We start from the raw sequence: 19,845 nt of genomic DNA, 5'->3' as shown, positions 1-19,845 counted from the left end.
TCATTTCAATTCTACTTTTATCAAATTTAAAGGGGACCTATTACGCCCCTTTTTACAAGATGCAATATGTAAGTCTCAGGTCTCCCCAGAATGTGTCTGTGAAGTCTCAGCTCAAAATACCCCACAGACAATTTATTATGTTGTAAATTACCATTTTTGAGTGAAAGAAAAAGCATGCTGTTTTCATGCATGTATCTTTAAATGCAAATGAGCTGCTGCTCCCCAGTCTGCATTCCAGAAGAGGGCGGAGCCTGTACAGCTTGTGTCTCCGTACTCTGCCAAAAACTAAAACATCTGTTTGGTTTTGATTATCATCGCAGTTACACTCACGTGACATTGCAGTTCTTCATCATCATGAAAGTTTATTATCTGCATGTGTTTTAAAGCCATATCTGGGGTAGGTCATTCGTACGAATTCATACGAATTAGCCACCTCGTAAAATTTGTACGAATTGCTGTGAGATCATAGCCTGGAAATCCAGACCTAAATCTAAAAGATTAATAGTCTGGCGTCGACTAATGAAAATCGGCCAGCTCGAGGGGCGGCACCAAGCTTGCATTTGAAAATCTCACTGCACGCAATTGGATAACACTACGACCAATCACAACAATAAACCCCAGCTACCAGCGGAGCTAACTGGTAGATTATACTCTTACCGTATCCAGTCGGCAAAACAGCAAAAACGTCCTTCTTGCAAAGGAACGATTCGAGCGGCGTCTTCTGTTCCTGTTTTAGATAAAAAGCCAAGTCTAACTCGTTCATTGTAGCGGCCAAAGCCGTTTCAAACAACTGGTGTTCATCCATAGCCACCTTGCAATGTTTACTAATGACTTCGACGTCACAGCGCTGTCGTCATCTGTTTAGCTCGCCTCTGGCCCGCCTATATCAGATAACCCGATGTGATTGGTGCAGCTCAGATCGAGGGGCATATTTAATGAGCATCATTACTCGACACCAGAGTAACTCGCAGAGCAAATTCAACTTGTGCTCTCGCAAGAACTCTGGATTACCAGGGTAGTGAGATCGGGTTGGATTTTCTGAGTGCACACATCCGAAGTTTTCTTTCACGTCTTAATGCGCTTAACTGTCAAATACACACAAGGTTATGTCAAAAATACACAAAGTGCACATAAACACAGTCGGTTATGTCTGAACATAAACAGCAAGTAAAGAAATCGCTTGTGTATATTAGATCTGTGTATTAAAGTGAAAACAGTGTAATATACATACTGCTATATATGCTGTTTATGAATCAAACAACAAAAGAAAAACAGAAAATAACTCACTGCTCTTGATTGAATAACTATAGCTTTACATTTATTACTCGAATGCTTCTGTGAAATGCTCTGTCATGGCAGACTGTGTACAGTTCACTGAGGGCGGGGTCTATGCCAATAGGGCAGAGTCTTTAGCAGTCGTGGGCGGGGCCTAAGCATTTGTGATGTCACTCTGCTAAATATCTGCAAACTGTTTATTCTGAGACACTGCTTATGATTTATTGGGATTAAAAAAAGAGGTGTGGGTGAATTTTTACCATTATAGGGTGGTTGTTTACATGCACTGCCGACACATTTAAGTTCAAACACCATGTGAAAGTGAATTTTTCATAATAGGTCCCCTTTAAATTAGAACTGCATCCTGTCTATTTTACCCAAATTCAATTTCCATTCAAATTCAGGAACCAGAGAAATACAAATCACTCACATTAAGTAGCCTACTCTATATACCTTCTTCTCCAAATATAAGTTCACATTGTGCTATCCAGAATGCTCTGGAATGTTCGAAGTGATGTAAGATTGATGAACGCCGAATACTTATCGTTCTGAACTGGGAGGTGTTGACTCCTAACAACCATCATTTTGCTGCAAATTATTATAATTAAAGTCTATCACAGACTGTACTGTCACCAAGGTCGTTCCTTTCCTCACTTTGTATGCCCATAACATCCATGAACAAAGAACATTCAAATAAAACAAAGAGTCTTTCATTTTTAAGAAGCAGAGGTTTGTTGTAGCACTCATGTGTTCTCTTAACAAGATTTTAAATCAAATTAAGCATTATTTGCCTTTTGCATTATAAAATGTACATAATGTGCACATTACACAAAGCATTTTTGGCATTCAGTAATCTTTCCATGATATAGCATTTGTAAAGTAGCAACCCCATTTCAACCCATGAACAGGTGTTTTCACCTTGTCTGACCTTTCTCACAGCGGCAGTTCACTCTGAATTGGCCCTAAACAGTAACACCTGCAGTGGCCACATCTGTTTTTGACTGACCCTGTCTGTCCTCAGGCTCTTTGATAAAACAGGAGGAATGCAGATGATCCAGTTTCCGCCCCATCACTTTTTCTTACCCTTCGTCCACGTTGCTGTGTTAAGTCTAAGAAAATTAATGGAGCAAAAGAATGGCTGCTCTAAATCTTTACATCAAGATAAATAATTAAAACTGGTTGGTTTGGTGCTTCCTGTGAGGTATCTGGTGGAAACAGATTCATGTTCAGATGTGTTTGAGTCCGAGATATGCTTCAGACAAAACAATAACAGCTTAACAAGTGAAGTGGGATTTACTGAGTTTCACTTGTAATAAATGGGCATGTTACAATATGCACTAATGCCTTATGTAATGTCTGTGTGGGTTCCACACAACACAAGAGCTATGGAATTATGTTGTTATAATGATTGAGAGAGCCAGACATTGTAGACTGAGACTGTGGCAAATAAAAGCACAATAGTTGGGTTCATAAACTAAACAGGGTTCCACCTCAAATATCGTTTATATAGATAGATGTAATGAGGGGGAAAAAACTGTTTACAATACGATAGCATCGGTGTCATTTTCTTGATGGTAAAGCCTCCATGTTATACACCTCTCAGGTGAGCCACGCCCTCCTGCACTGTGATTGGAGAAGGCGCTATTTCCTTCGCTCTGAATGGCTGAGGCAGCTGTCACTATGTACTACGTGTCCACAGTGTGATACTTTACAACAGGTAAGGCTACCTGAGGGACACAGGGAGGGTCTTTGGATACACCGCGCGTCTGGATGTACCGACCAGGACGTTTACAATAACCCCGTATATGTGTATTCGTAATTAAGAATAAGTTTTTAATATAATATTCGTCATTTGCATATAGAAATGGCAAGTGTAGGACTGGCCGTAAGCGTCCCGAATACAGAAGAGAGAGCCGTTTTCACGCAGCTTAAACCCGTGCGGATGTGTGGCGCGGATGGCCCAGAGGACTCGTCCGTGTTTGAGGACGTCAAACCCGTGGTTAGAATCGCAACAAACGCTGTTGAAATGGCTCAGGTATGACAGGCGCCCTGTGGTGTCAATACTTTCAATATTTCAATATATAAACATCCCGATAAAGATAGAGCAGATGCAGTGTAAGAGAAAGCACCTGATCAGTAATAGAAAATAATCTTTATGAAAGGCTTCCTGCAATGCAAGTATTTGTCTATTTACAGGCATCTTTTTGAGGCTGTGTAACCTAGGCTATGTTCTCGTTGCAGTGTGCATGTTACATCCTCACATAAGAGGCCACTAAATTACTGTTTATTTGTCTCGCATTGCTTTTACATTTATTCATTTAGCAGGATTTGTATGAAAAGTCTCTCAAACAATACAATCATTATTATTACTATTATTATCAACATAAATAACAATTAATCTCATATTTTTAATCTTATGATATATATATATAGTACAGTGCAGTTAAATGCAGTTAAATTTGCATCTAGGTTTTGCAATAAACATTGACGTCATATTATTCTCATAAATGGTGTAGCTTATACTTGACTGTGACTTGGCTTGAATATAATATACTTGGTCATGAATATATTCTTCCAGATAAATGGGAGCTCAACCTGCTTTACAAGGGCACTATGACATTAATACTTAACTTGCTAGTAAATGCACAAGTTTGGCCTTTAACATAACCTTCTTTATAAGAGTGGGATCTAAGTATTGGAAAGTGTATTGAAAAGCAAAATAAATAATACAAATAGAAACATGTACCTTGATGTTTACTGGGGTACAAGAATACACAAATGCTTAGCAACTTATCTGAAGTTATGTATAAAATCATGGTGACAATTTAACACTGGGACAGTGATAGTGAGAAGTTTAATGTATTAGTTTCCCCACAGAGAAAATTCAGATTAATCCACAAGGTCATAGTTCATTTCAGATTTCTGTTTCTCTAAAGTTTGCTCTTTGGCTTTGGCCATGGCCATCCGTATCTACTACACATTTCTATAATGTTGTATTTTCTGTTCTGATGATCGTATTCGGAGTCCACAATGGATGGGTCTGAATGGCTTACCGGATGTGCTCTGTTGGATCGTATGGGATCCTAACTAGAACACCAGTGTTTATGACTGGTTTAGCCAATGGTTGATGACCTCGTTGCACTCCTTCAAAAGCTGAAACGGCCACAGGGCTCATGTAGGTTGTCAGCTTCACTGAAGGAAACCGCCTGGGCCTTCGCTTTGGCCTTGTTAGCTTGTTGACGCCTGTATTGTGTTGGTGATGAGAAGCACATGCTTCTAATCGTGTGCTTTCAAGAATTCAAGTAATTGTTGGAAAAAAGTACCTGCTATTAAAGGAGTCATAATTACCCATAATCATAGTCTAATTGCAATAAAATTGCTTAAATAATCCTAAAAATAATACTTTTAAATTAAGATTATCTTAATTACTGACTGATTTTTCACATCTAATCAAAAGATCAATCCATCTCTGAGTGATACATCCATCTGCAGCTCTCTTGTTGTTATTTACTTAAATTTTCAGTATGGTTTCTTCACAGCGTTTAACAAATCCAAAAGTCACTATCATATCCACTGCTGTGACGAGCAGTCAAGATGGTTCCTTCACTATTCATTGGCCTGAAAAGCCAAAACAACTGTTATCTATTTCCCCCAAAGCCATAAAACATCATTTTCGTCTCAAAGGTTTTGTTTTCTCTTGCTTCTGCCCTCGAATGATTTGTGCTGTTATGGCTCTAGTAAACAGACAAGAAGCCTATCAGTTCTGGTTTATTGGGATCTGTGGAAATCTCCATCTTTTTGAATTCCTTTTGGGCCATAAAAGGCAATTATTTCAAAGGGAAAGACCTTTTGTGTTGTAATTCGGAAAAAGGTCTTTGGGCTAACCGGCTACTTGGACCCTGAAATAGGCTGGGAAACTTTGAGAAGGACACATACCGGGGTGCGTTTCCCAAAAGCAATCTTTGGCCAATTATGATCGCAATTTCCATTGAACTCTATTGGTAGTGACGGAACTTGCGACCATAGTTGGCTTTGGGCAACGCACCCCTGTCCAGGTTTGAGCCTTTTGTGTGTGTGTGTGTGTGTGTGTGTGTGTGTGTGTGTGTGTGTGTGTGTGTGTGTGTGTGTGTGTGTGTGTGTGTGTGTGTGTGTGTGTGTGTGTGTGTGTGTGTGTGTGTGTGTGTTTTTGATCTACGCAGTAAAATGTTGTTTTGTACCCCATTGACTTTCATTGTATAGACAAAGCTTTCTTCACAGTGTCTTCACAGTGTCTTTGTGTGTGTGTGTGTGTGTGTGTGTGTGTGTGTGTGTGTGTGTGTGTGTGTGTGTGTGTGTGTGTGTGTGTGTGTGTGTGTGTGTGTGTGTGTGTGTGTGTGTGTGTGTGTGTGTGTGTCATAAGTCATACAACTTTGGAACAGCATGTGGGTGAGAGACCTGATAACACAATTTTTCTTCTTGCGTGAATCCCTTTAAGAACAAATGAGATTTTTCAAGAAAGTGAGCCGTATTTTTAAAGAACGTTGATACTGAGCTGCACGAAAACCTCCATCTTATTTATCTCAAAGATTATTTTTATGCCTAACTTGGCTCCCAGTCGTTATCGGTCCCTAAAATACATAACTGAGCAGTTGTAAATGTTCTCCAATCATTAACTCAGTTCTTGGGCCATGATTCAGCTGCTGTTCCTTCTCCTCACACATACCCAGTGAACAGAACCGGGTCTCCAAGGCCAACGGAGGCCATGGCCAAGTGCACTTGCCTCTCTGCCAGTGCCACCACAACACAAGGCCCGTTTGTGCCCTGGACTAAGAGCAGGGGCAGTACACTTGCCAGGTCTGGAGATAAAGCGAAAACTATTTTCCATTAATTACCTGGGTTTTAACTTTCCAAAGCTGTCCTGATGGGGATGAAGGTGGAATTGTTGAGGTTAACACTGAGAGTAGTACAATCGTCTGCAGTAAATGGCTCATCCGCTGCTACTTGAAAAGCTGCAGAAGCGTCAGCATTCATTGTACATTCCCAGAGAGTACATGACCTCACACGTTAGGGTATGAGTTACCTGAAAGGATGAAGATATTTGTACATGAAACCACATCATGGGTTGCCAAGGAAATGCGTTTTGACAATACATGCCTTATTGTTGACATAGCTGCCACTTCAGACAGCTGGACATTGCAGTGCTTTTGAAATGTTTATTGTCTAATATAATAACTGCAGTGAGGACAACAATAAAGGCAGTGTATTTAATGTGGGGTCCAAATGTCTGTGATCACATTAATAGAATTAAAAAGAAAACTATAAGTAGTTTAGCATTATCTTGTATTGTTAACAAAACTACTTTGTTATACATATATATAGTCAAACCAAAAATTATTCAGACGCCAGATATAATTTTTTATATTTTTTTTACTAGTGGGTGCAGGACACTATAGTTAGTGGATTAGCAGTAAATTTGGGACCAGACACTTTGACCTGACCATGTTTTGCTAAAGTGTTTTTTCTTTAATTGCTAATGCGACCTTTTTACATCACAGACTGATTAAAATTAAGCATTTCTTGGTAATTGGTTGGCCTAAATTGGTATTATTTAATAGTGTACTTAAATTTAACAGCTGACAGCTATTCAAACTAATTCATTTGAGACAGTCTAACAGAAGGATGGACAAAACCAGTGAAATATCAACTGATTTGATAACTCTGTGTCCTTGTCATAATGAATTACCATTTTCTAAATTATAGAGAATAAACTGTGATAATGTGAGAAATGTTGAAGGTGTCTATATATATATATATATATATATATATATATATATATATATATATATATATATATATATATATATATATACTGTATGTATATATATATATATATATATATATATATTCTTAATCAAAATGATATTGAAAAGATAAAACGTCATGATATCGAGAAAAAAAAGCTTGATGGTTACACGCACCACATCGAAGTTTAGAGTTATTGAATTGAAACTTTCCATGAAAATGATGTACTCGTTTTTGAAAACCATATGACACCAATATGACTACAAAGAGTAGTAACGTTTCAAAGAACTTGAAGCTTGAGTGCTGCTGTCCATAAAGCAAAAATATGACATAAATAATCATTCTGAAATGTATAAATTTTTTCATATATAAAATAATATAAATTGTTATGAAATATGAAAAATAGAAGCATTCCTCACTAGTGGTCTTTATTTTGGTTACACGCTGCAGACACTATGGACTGTATAAACCTGGAACGTTTTGTTCAAGACAGGTATTTACGTTTTTCAGGTTTTTGCATGTGCTAACCATTTCATCATCGCTCATTTGACTTGTCAGTTGACTGGTTTGGTAAATCTGGTTCTTTATAATCGCAAAAATGCCCTCATTTATCAGTCTCGGGGGTTTACAGCAACGTTGCACATGAATGGCTCTCCAGGGTGCACTCGGTTTTTTTTTGTTCTATTTTTGTACATTGTTTTTGCCCATATCTCCTCTTGCTATCACATGTCACTGTTTTGGTTTTGCTTTGTGTTCTATAGTCCTTCATGGCCGCCACACCTATGAGGTTTCTGTTTACTCTGTGCTGCATTAGAGCACTATGCAGAGCTCTTGGCTTTGTGCGCGCGGTTAAAGCAGGGAATGATCTCCCACTGCTTGTGCCAGGCACTGTGATCACAAATCAACTTCATCTAGTGTGAAATACAATACATAGTATATTCTTGCCAAATCTCTTCACTCAAAACAATCTTTTTGAACAGCTGCGGTGAAGTGAAATGAGTAAAATGGCAGAACAGATATCTAAGTTTGATGCCAGCTAATCCAATTACCAAGACACACACAAAAGATATCAACCTGGACTGCATGCAAACAAACAAATAAAAATTACATTTAATAAACTTAATTAAATTAAGTAAAACATTTCCAATTAAATTGATCCTTTTCATAAATCCGTTTTAATTTCAGTTCTGGTCTTGTTATACAACTTAAAATAATTCAGTTATACCTACTATATACAATGAAAATTAAGTAACATTTATTTTCTTTGGTCTTTTTTTTTTTTTTTTTTTAAATAGAGAAAGTCATTGGCTATTTTCTGGCATTGAACAATTCATAAATAAATTACTGTATTTTAATTGAAGTGCTAAATTAAATAAACAAAATGTTTGTTTTTAAAAAATATCAATTTCCTGTCATTTGTCAGTCTGGATTTCTGTACATCTGGTTATACCAATGATTTATTCAAACAGATTTATATTAAAACGGACTTCCATTTTACAAATTTTGTTTGATTGCACTCAACAAAATACAATTTTAATAATATATTCAGTTGAAGTGTAAAAAGGTTATTTCTATTAAAATATATTATTACTATATAATATTATCACTATTATTATGTGCAAATCTTTTGATGTAATGGAGTTTTATTGGCATACTCTTAAAAATAAAGGTTCCAAAAGGGGGTTTTCGTGTTCCTCAAAGAACCTTTCAGTTAGCAGTTCTCAAAATAACCTTTTTTTTTTTTCTTAGTGTGAATAACATTTTAATAATCTAAAGAACCTTTTTCCCACTATGAAGAACGTTTTGTGCAATGGAAAGATTCCATGAATGTTAAAAGTTCCTCATGGAACCACCGATGCCAATAAAGTAGCCTAGCTTTATTTATAATAGTGTACTGTATCATAATCATCTTCTGGTCATTTCAGACACGGATGGAGATGGATAAATACTTGCCCCAGAGCGGTCCGGTGCTTACCCAAAACATGATGGATAAGAAGTACCGTCGGGAAAGTGCCTCAGTGGTGGATGAGTATTTTGCAGATGAGAAGCCTGCCCCTTACAGTCTCAACATTAACGTTATCCTGCCTAATACCACACATCTTCGCACTGGCCTTTACCGCCCAAATAAACCTCCGGTGCATCAGATAAAAACCGAGCCTGGCGTGGACGAACCTTGCGGCATTCAGGCGCTCCCCGAATTCACCTCCGTCTTCAGTGTGCCCCAGACGGTCAACAGCCTCTTCATCAAACCCGACATGTCTGTCGCAGACGAGCTCCACATCGGCCCTCAGCAGCCGTCAGTCTACCAGATGCCCGTCAGCAGCAGCGACCTCACCACTATGACTTTCTCCCAGAGTCAATCCATGAACGGGATCGGCTCGTCCGGCAGGACCATGCTCAACCTGAACACTGTGACCTTGACAGCGCAATCTGGTGAATTTGTAATGCCCGAGCCGTTCTTCACTTCACCCCAGCCACACAGTTTGCCTCCATCGCCTCCCAACTCCCAGCCTGGCAGTCCGGAGAACCAGGCAGATCTCATTACCTCCCCTCCCCCACCGTACCAGGGTAGAATGGGAATGAAGGTTGGACAGATGACCCCTCACTCCATGCTAATGGCCCACGGTCAGGGCATCCTCACGGGGCCCAGATACAACCGACGGAACAACCCTGAGCTGGAGAAGAGAAGAATTCACCATTGTGACTTCCCAGGTTAGTGTGCCTTTCCAGTAAATAGTTTGGATTACATGATGTGCCATGCCTTCCTGAAGATGAGCAGAGATTATCAGGGACTTTTGTGAACTAACATTTGGGCAATTTTCTCTGTACCAGGATGCACTAAAGTTTACACAAAGAGCTCTCACTTGAAAGCACACCAAAGGACTCATACAGGTAAGAAACCAAACACAGACACCCAAAAAATGAAAATGATGCAATTATTTATTCACCCACATGTCGTTTCAATGGCATATGATTTTCTTTTAACTCCGTGGAACACAGAGAAAGGAGATATTGAAGAACGTTTCCATCCAATTACAGTTTATGGAGACTGAGGATTTTCAAGCTTCATAAACGGTGCAAAAGCAATTTAAAAGTATCCCACAAGTCTTCTGAAGTCATACAATTGCTTTGTGTGAGGAACAAACAAAATGTAAGTCGTAATCTTGACATCCGCCCTTGTCAATTTTCCTCAATCGGAGTGAATCCAATTTAAGATTCCAAAAGTTTTGTTTATGAACCTTAAGCATTTCAAACCCATTCACATATTACATGTCCATTACTTGTATTCTGAACAAAACGTCAGTCAAAAAGTGTCCAGTCAGTGCGCTCAGAACCTGAGCAAGCATAATTGTCATTTTTGCCTTGATGACAAATGTAAAAAAAAAAGCTGACATATGTCAGAAGAACAAGCTAATATTTAGTAAATATATTCAGTCTCCTCCACTGACAAGTTCATGAACATACAGACATAAACATGCAAGCATACGCATCACGGCACTGAGCATGTGCGCAAGATGTTTTTGAATCTTAATTGAGAAAAAAGTTGGATTTAAAGGTGCAGTAAGCAATTTCTGAGACATGCTGTTGAAAGTGGATCAGCCCGAGTACCACAACAAACTTGTAGCCAGTCAGCAGAAGGGGGCGTGTCCACTCATGATGAGGGGAGGAGAGAGAGTGAGCCAATCAGCAGGAGGCGGCGTGTCTCATGGGAGAGATTGAGCAAGAGGGAGATTTGAAGAAAGACTGTTGAAAGAGAGATGGCTGAGAGACATTACAAAAGAGAAAAGCAGAGGAATATCACTGGAAAAAGAAGAGTTCTGATCAGGCAAGAGCTTTAGGACCCGTGTTAATAATAGAAAAGCTTCCCAGTGCTTGAGAGACTTCAATGGGAAGGCCTGAAAACGGACGCCGAGGTTGTGTTGTTTCTGCTCCATATGTGAGTAGCATTGGTTTTGAGTGTGCGCGACTTGTGTACTCGTTAACTGTTAATATTTTGTTATTTCTTGTCGTTCGTTCATCATCCTCGCTTCATTTTTCGCAAAGCTTTATTTTGCTTTGCTTTTGTTATGATAAAGAGACAAACTCTTGCATTGTGAGTTTTATGCATTTTGGGGGCAGAGCAATGAAGGGAGGGGGAGTGTTTGTTTGGATTGATTTCATATATCAACAGTGTTCAACAATGCTTCTTAGAAATTGCTTACTGCACCTTTAAGCATTTAAATGCTTAAATGCAACTGGACTGAAAATCTTATATTTTCAGTCCAGTTGATCCATCAATCTGATAATAAACAGATTATTTGGATCCATGTAAACTTAGCTGGTGATGCAGTTGCATCAGTTAAAAGCTCGCTGGAAGGGAAGATTACCAGTGAATAGTGCCTTACATTTGGTCTGTTTCTCACACAAAGCAGTCATATTGCCTTCAGAAAACTTTTAGAAGAAGAATATTACTATCACTAGTGATTCATAGTTCTTTTGAATCACCTTTTTGATACTTTTATTAATTATAACTGCATGTTAAAGAACGGCAGATCCATTATTCAAAACTTCTTATTCTTGTGTTCCACAGAAGAAAGAAAGTCATACAGGTTTGGAATAACATGAGGGCGGTTAACTATTCTTCTAAAGTTAGAAGCAGTTGTTACTACTTGACCAGATGCAATGTACCATCAACACAAAAGCTACAAATACAGCAACAGCTTGCTGAGAAGGTGACAGCCTAAGGACAAGCAATATAGAAAGACAGAAAACAGGGTGGAGGGAGAGATTAATCGACTCTCTTTTCATGCTTTTATACACATTGTGTCTGCATGCCTGTACAAGCCCTGCATGCTTTCCCGAGGGGGGAATCGGCAAGTGGCGGAGGAAAAACCTGTTCCTCCTGCTTTTTCTGTCTGTGTTGAGGGGGGAAGGAGTGAGTCGCCGGGAGAAAAGAACTTGGCAGTTTCAGTGTGTTCAACTCTGTAAGATGAAACCCACTGCAATCCCAGCACCCTTTAGAATTAAACCGAAATCTTCCCTCCCAACACCAATGGGTGAAATTTTTTTAACACGATGTTAAGCTGATAAAAGCACCTTTTCCGCCAAGTTAGCCTACCTCTTCTTTTTTTTTTTACCATTTCGGGGTGGTCACCATGAATGCAGAGGGATTCCCTGTAGCCTGAGGTATCATTATTGTTGTACTCTGTACTCTGACTCACTGGTGCTCTAGAGGTTTCTTCGTAACTCTGTTTAAGCTTATACGAATGTTCCCATGTGGTACGTTAGGAAATCAAATAAGTGCTGGCGCAGTGCAACAAGTATGGCATTATTTAGCATGGATGAAACTAAAGCACTTAGCCATTTGAGATAGTGCCTTACTACGTATTTTAGTACAGTTAAGGGTCAATCCTTGGCATGATTCAAATGAGTGCCTAAAACTACCTTAATTGTGGTAAAAATATGGCCTTGTGTGGTTTATTGCATTATGTTGGCGAACAAAATCATTGAATATGTCGCATCTCACTGCTTTTCTTCTCAGACCATGAACAACAATTCAATATTTAAAAGTGTGTTTTGAGGTTTTTAATTTCCAATTTTTTTTATAGTTTTATTTTTTTCAATAGGCCTAATTAATTCCACGCAATTTTAAAACAGCCTTGAGTGGCTTTTTGCATTATAATAAAAGACACCAGTGTTTAATATATAGCTAAATGTATTCTAATAATTTGGCCTGTAAAAAAAAATAAAAAAATAATTATATTTAAAAAAATTATAAAAAAATTATATCACAATAAACATTTTTAAAAAATATTCGTACATGTAAACATTTGCTGAGAAAAGCCCCTAAATGAAGGTAATTTAAGAGAAAAATGAAAAAAAAGAAAGAAAAAAAATATATAGGGTTCTTTTTTTAAAACAATTAATTTCACAGCCCACATAATAAAAATATAAATAAATTATCTGGCAGAAGAAAAGTTGAATTCAAATAGCCTGTAGTCTGTAAACGGTTGCCCAGCAGCACATGAGTTGGAGTTTTAATATAGAATTTAAAGTAATATAGAACAGCTTTTGGAGTCATAACTATGTATCTATTCAATAGAATTTAGAGTATTGCATTAACCTTTTATGAACCTTTTAAAAGCACCGGTCACCGCGGACATTTCATTTTCGAACTACCGTGATACAACAACCAACATAATAAAATATTGCTAGATTCACTTTCATCTGTTTTGGATAAAACCGGACGTTATGCAAGAAGCAACATAATATAATTTTTAAGAAATGTCTTCTGGGTTATTTAACCCTCTGTCCATCAGCATGGTATGTTTCTGTTGTTTACGTCGTCAGGTCATCATTCCTCAGGTGGACATGGTTTGGAGTTGTATTTCAAAAGCTGTCGGGGGTTGGGAAAGATCCCGCCGCACTGAAAGCTGTCAAACAACAGTTAAGAGCTCTAGAACATTCTGTGCTGACAGATGAAAGTGAAAACAGGTCTATAACACAGGTAATTTTAATGTCTTCAGGAATGATGTGTTCTTTTCACAAGATCAAATAAACTATGTCAGGATGTTCTAGATGTGCTCTGACAAAGCAATTAAATACAAGCCTGCAAAACTTGTTGTTAGCTTTGTAACCTAAGTAGTAATTTAAGCAGTTAGCTTGGGTTATGCTAACGGCTCTTCAAAAAAAAACAAAAAAAACGTTGCCAGTATGGTGGAGCATATCTAAACATGCTTCAAAGGAATTGTACAGAATATATTCTTGCAGCCTTATCCTGTTTATAATGTGCTAGCCTAACAGCTTCCACAATGCAAAACTTTCACAGGGGCAGTTTACACGAAACCGTTTTTAACTAAAAACCTTGTGTTTTGGCCATTCATTTACACGACAACAGCGTTTTGGGGCCTGAAAACGAGACTTTTGAAAACGTGTTTCGAAGTATACGTTTTTGGAAATGAGACAGTGTAAACAAAAGCGCAAGTCTGTGAAAACTGAACTCATGCGCATGCGTATTACATGTTAAGTCTATTTGCACATAGTGTTTCTTTACAAAGTGACGTCGCCAACTATGGCCTGATAGAATAATACAGCGTTTTTAGTCATTTTCAAAAATCCGTATAAACGGAGATTGTTTTGGCGACGTTGTACGCGAAAAGCACAAAGGGAAAACTTTTCTGTTTTCAGTACATCATTCTGAAGTAAATGTACCCTAATTACTTTGAGGGTAATTGGTGCTTTTGTGAAAGCCTGTATTATCTTAGTAATGGAACTTGTTGCCCACCTTCCTCAAACAGAAGCCACTGATAAACACCTTACAATGGTGATTTTATGGCTATCCCTGTGAGTTGTGGAGGTTATAAGCGATAATGGTAGTGTTGTAATACTGTTCTCTTTAAGTGAATCCGAATTAATGCTAAAATTAGCTATTTTTATGTCGATTTACGTGGTTAACCATATTCAACCTCCACATTTTTATGTCTTTATAACGGCTGTGTGTGCGCAGTAAAATGCTTTAGCGATAACAAATTGGCCGTTGCACAACCTCCAGCTAACCAAATAATATCTCTGTTGTTTGAGCTTGTTGGCCCTTAAACACAGATTCCACAAGCTGAAGTGTTTGATGGGGGCATTACCTTGTTCAAGACCCTGAGCTATTGGAGTCTTTTGTCAGAAGGGCATTTGTTCATCTCCTTTTGAATTCTGGTTTCATGTTTAGAAAAAGAGGAGGGATGAGCGCTAAGCTTAAAGAGCTTTCAGCACCATTCAAACAGCCAGTCAAAGAGATGAATTTGTGCTCTCTTCAATTATTTCCCATATCTGAGAGCTGTGTAGTTTCACTGTGGTAAAGTTAGTAGCTGAACTGAAACATGATATTTCAGAAAACTTATTGTTTGATGTTATGTGGTTAAACAACTCTTGTGTTGTCAAAGCTAGTGTTTATTGGACTATAATAAGGTTCCAAAGTGACAAAGAAAGGTAATTTTTTTGAAAATGAATACTTTTATTCAGCAAGGATGCTTTAAAATGATCAGTAGTGACAGTAAAAGCATTTATAATGTTACTAAAGATTTCTATTTAAAATAAAGTCCTTGAGAACCTTGAAAGGAGGTTTTTATGTTTCCACAAAAATATTAAGCAAAAATTTTTTTTAAATAATAATAAATTCTAATAAAGCAAATTAGAATGATTTCTGAAGGATCATGTGAGACTGAAGACTGGAGTAATGATGCAGATTTTTTTCTTTGCCATCATATGAATAAATGACCATTTTAAATATATTCAAATATATATATATATATATATATATATATATATATATATATATATATATATATATATATATATATATATATATATATATATATATATTACATTGTAATAATATTTCACAATATTAATGTTTTACTGTATTTTTGATCAAATAAATACAGCCGTTGTGAGCATAAGAAACTTTCAAAAACATTTTAAAAAAATCTTGCCAACCCCAAATATTTGAATTGTATGGATTTTTTATTTTATTAATTTTTTATTAAAACCATGGCCAGTTAGAAGTATTTATGGATAATAATAAAAAAATTAAAAATTTTGTAAGGTGTGGTTAAAAAAAGTAATTCAGGTAATGCACAACAACATACCTGTGCTAAAAGAAGATTTTTTTTTTCTATAATGAAACACAAACCTATTATACATGAAAAGCGACCAGAACCTGCTTACATCTGTCAGTCAAACTCCAGTTGTCATGAAATAGCAGTTAACCAAAAGAAAGGTTGGGACTTCCGTTTGACAGCTGCTTATATGGAACGCATATAGGATTTGAATTATAACATAAAAATACATATAGTAATAAACAAACTCTTTCTTTCACTTCCCCCTTTTTCTCTCCATCATGCAAAAACATACAGACACAAGTTATTAGTCTATTCATAACATAAAGTGATTTAGTGTGATTTTTGTGGTGGTAGTATTAAAAATGTGTTGAATGAGCATTATCTTTTCACACTGAACGTGGCTTTTCAGGATTCAGTGCTGTGGCAAACCTCACAATGTCAGATGTTATCAGTGCTAAGCGTCATGGAAATTACTTCCGTGTTTACACATGGGAGTTCTATTACTCTCCAAACCTCAAGCACATGCATGTCTAATTCCTCTATAACTGCCATTTAAAAATGGCACAGTACACATTGTAACATGTTCAAGCTGGACTTTGTATGAGCCTGGACTTCGAAACGTTGCCTTGAAATAACATAAATGACGGTCATTTGTTTTAAGTTTTCTGTTTGCTAATTTTGAAGCAAAATTTATATAATATATAATATAATATATAATATTTTCTTAAAAGTTTTGTCGTTTTTGTAACATTTTGTATGGTCTTTTAAAGCTAAATCAACAATGATTGAAATGATTCTGTGGTGAAGTAAATACTACAGGAAAAAACTATTGTAATTTCTTCATGAAAAAATAAATTCTGTATTAGTACTCAATTCAAGCTTATAGAAATTAAAGCATATATATCAACAACATAAAATTAAGTTAAAACTACTTAAAGCTGTAGTCAAAATGTATATAAGCAGCGAGAACATCATGAATCCTGAATCACTACTGTACACCTATAATAAGTGTTTATATTCTGACTATTTTAGACGCCAACCGCTGCGGATTAACCGAGTATCTGCATGACTCATCATAGACATAAACAAAGAGAAGTAGCTCCGGCTACAATGTTCTTCTGCAAGACGCATGCAGTTCTGCTTATTAACCGCTAGAGCGCCAAAAGTTACGGACTGCAGCTTTAACTTTTCTGATACTGGTGTTCCCATCATGCACTGGGGCATAATTAGTAAGGCTGATTTTTCGCTGTTTTCCAGCTGTATTTACACTTTTTTACCAATGCTTTTGTTGTTAGGTTTAGTAACTTGCCATTTTGTGACATATGAAGTAAATTTTCTACTCAAAAGATATTGAATTATACCGTCATTGTGTACCAAGTATTGAGGTCTCTGTGTTCAGGTGCCACGTTACTTCTATTATGTAGATATGGTATCTACACAATATCTTTTGTATTATTTACGTAGATGTTTCTAAGCATACACTTCAAAGTGTGGTTTAATTCAGTGTTCATTTTTACTTAAACAACAAAGAAACAACAAAGTAAGCTTCAACTAAGTAGAAATTAACCAACAAACTTTTTCTGGCCAAGTTAAATTTTCTTTGTTAATGTGATTTAACTCTGTTTTCTTTTCTTTCTTTTTTTTGTAGGTGAGAAGCCATACCGATGCAGTTGGGAAGGATGTGACTGGCGTTTCGCCCGCTCGGATGAACTGACGCGGCATTACCGCAAACACACCGGCGCGAAACCCTTCAAATGCATCGCCTGCAGTCGCTGCTTCTCTCGTTCAGACCACCTGGCACTGCACATGAAGCGCCACCAAAACTAACGGATTTCACATCAACTTTCATAACAGTTTTATTGTTCTAAATATTTCACAGTCATTCACGTATACGAAGATCAAACTAATGAAAGCTCTCCACACATTTTGTCATGAAGAGGACTGGACATCACAGCAAAGAGCTCCAACAGGATGTATACTAATGTACATATGTTTTGTATGTGTTTATGTCTGTAGATTAATGTGAAAAGATGTTATGAATTTTATACTTGACCTCCATCCACTTTGTCTGATTAAATTTGGAAATGCTCCTTCGGGACCGTATAGTGTCTTCCTAATAACTTGAAATGTAAAGTTTGATCTATTAATTCCAAGGTGATAGTTAATTGTTCATTTGAGACAACGCTAGTCTATACTATTTATATGGAATTTCCCACTCACAAAAAGTTGTTTGCTTTTGGGTAAGATGCTGCGATAAAAAAGAAATGTTTGCTGTTCTCACAGTTGTGTATCCATGGATACAAATCTTTATGAGATTGTAAAAAAGTAGCGCTCAGATCAGTGAACTGTTTGACATTTCGGCTCTTTGTATGACTGTGATGAATGTGAAAAATGAGCTCACAAGAGCCCCATTTGACCATGTGTGCCAAATTTGTATTTCACACAACAGCTGATTGTTTTATAAAGGTAAGAAACTTTAAAGAAAATAAGTGAAGAGAGTGCGATATGTGGAAAGTTTTGAAACTTCACAAAAATCCATTTCTTTCCCAAGAACAAATTTGTATTTGTTGTGGACATCGTAGCATTTGCTTTTGTAATGGGCTCCAAGACGGGTCTTAAAAGTTCTCCAGTTCCCTTTGTACATGTCCTACTCTTATGAAGGGAACTCTGATGGATCAAAAGGTACTGTACATATATTGCTGTTAAAGTTTAACTACATGTAAATACTTTTCTCTTTGAAGCTGATTGTTTTTATTATGAACAAATGGGATTTTGCTACGTTTGTCTTGACTGTGGGTTAATTGAGTGTGTAGGTCTTGCATACTAAGTGATCAGTTTAACATTTTGTATGTAGTAGTTTGAATACAGAATTTTGAAAATAAAAGAATAATCACATTTCATAGCTAGTGTCTTTTCAAAGTGTTCTGTATGTTAACATGCTTCCTTGACTCTTGATGAGTGGAATGACATTAGAATAGTACTTAGTTAATACTTAGCTATGGAGACAGACATTTCCATGTTATATTTATGAGGGGCAATAATTCTTGGAACTATAAGAAGGTGGACTTTTACTTACTCTAAGAAACGCTGGGTTAAAAATAACCATTGCTAGGTAATTCTGACCCAGCTTGTTGGGTTTTATACATTTAACTCATAGTGCTGGGCAGGGCCGGATTAACAATTTCCTGGGCCCTGGGCAACAAGACTCAAGGCTCCCCGTAGTTAGGGGGGTTCGGGGGCATGCTCCCCCGAGAAAATTTGGATTTCTCTGACCTACATATGTGCAATTTAGGACTTTTGAAGGCCAAAAAATTATAAGAAATAGGCTAGCTTTAAAACCTTGTCATTAGATTATTTATCAATACCTGCTCTCTCCTCATCTTCATATTTCTTATTCTCTCAGTATTCTTATCCTGGCCTATTCTACCTCTCCTATAAAGCTGAACTTTGACTGATAGTCTTTTCATTTTCGTCTGTGTCAGTGACGAAAATAAACATAGGCTCAACTGATATTTATACGTTTTATGAATCATTTTCTTGTTAATTTTAATGTTAAATGTTAATTTACTCAAGGCTACCAGGAAAGCTGTAGCCTAAGTCAGTATTGCCATTAGGAACCTTCTGCAAGCTTTGGGATTTGAAAACGTCTGTTTTTAAATGTTAAAAGTAATTTTAAATAATACAAATTATAGACTACGTTTACCGCAGTTGGTGGAATTGGCAGACGTTCCCTTAAGCATCGCGCGCTGTGGAAACGCGTCAAAGCATTTTCAGGTATAATTATGCAGCATTAATGCACGAATGATTTTGAATGAATATTTTAATCATGTCGATATACAATGGTCACATAATGTTAAAACTAATCTTGCTATTGATATCTTTGTTAGACTACCGACCCTATAGAACAAATATCCGGCTAATATCGAACCTGAAATGAACTTTACCGCGCTCAACCAGCGGGAGTGCATTTCACGAATTAGTAATCGCTGGCGTTCAGCGGGAGGAAAGTCTGCGTGAACCCGCGTAGATTCAGTTTATGCAGTGAAGACTGTAAAGAGTTTGATACCTGTATTTCCTACCTGTCAGGGCCCCCTAGATGTCATGGGCCCCTGGGCAAGTGCCCAGTTGCCCTAATGGTTAATCCGGCCCTGGTGCTGGGTCAAACAACCGGATTTTGCATATCATATTGTGGAAATCT

General features: G+C 37.2%; 1 protein-coding gene and 1 long non-coding RNA gene across 3 annotated transcripts in view; one reads left to right on the top strand and one right to left on the bottom strand.

The window, feature by feature from the left end:
- LOC309478059 overlaps positions 1-19,845 on the bottom strand; it is a 289,830-nt gene that overhangs the window by 199,560 nt on the left and 70,425 nt on the right. The gene's annotated exons all lie outside the window — the stretch shown is intronic.
- Positions 2,995-18,545, top strand: klf5l (Kruppel like factor 5 like). 2 transcript variants are annotated; one of them, XM_082141394.1, is made up of 4 exons: positions 2,995-3,310; positions 8,982-9,768; positions 9,889-9,948; positions 10,057-10,131. In XM_082141394.1, exons 1-4 carry the CDS (start codon positions 3,140-3,142, stop codon positions 10,107-10,109), a joined length of 1,071 nt encoding a protein of 356 aa, XP_081997520.1. In that variant the 5' UTR covers positions 2,995-3,139; the 3' UTR covers positions 10,110-10,131. The 2 variants fall into 2 exon arrangements, with proteins under 2 accessions (XP_081997520.1, XP_081997519.1); XM_082141393.1 differs by lacking the exon at positions 10,057-10,131 and adding an exon at positions 17,296-18,545 and having other exon boundaries at positions 2,996-3,310.

Source organism: Leuciscus leuciscus (genome assembly GCF_965113295.1).
Source record: "Leuciscus leuciscus genome assembly, chromosome: 16".
NCBI classification, from domain to species: Eukaryota; Metazoa; Chordata; class Actinopteri; order Cypriniformes; family Leuciscidae; genus Leuciscus; species Leuciscus leuciscus.
Note: the sequence above shows the minus strand (reverse complement) of the source record. Positions and strands in the feature narration are given on the sequence as shown.

Excerpts from the sequence above, each read along its gene's own strand:
- klf5l (XM_082141393.1), top strand. The coding sequence starts at position 3,140 with ATGGCAAGTGTAGGACTGGCCGTAAGCGTCCCGAATACAGAAGAGAGA. Across the intron at positions 9,769-9,888 it reads TCACCATTGTGACTTCCCAG|GATGCACTAAAGTTTACACA; the intron begins GTTAGTGTGCCT and ends TCTCTGTACCAG. Across the intron at positions 9,949-17,295 it reads ACACCAAAGGACTCATACAG|GTGAGAAGCCATACCGATGC; the intron begins GTAAGAAACCAA and ends TTTTTTTTGTAG.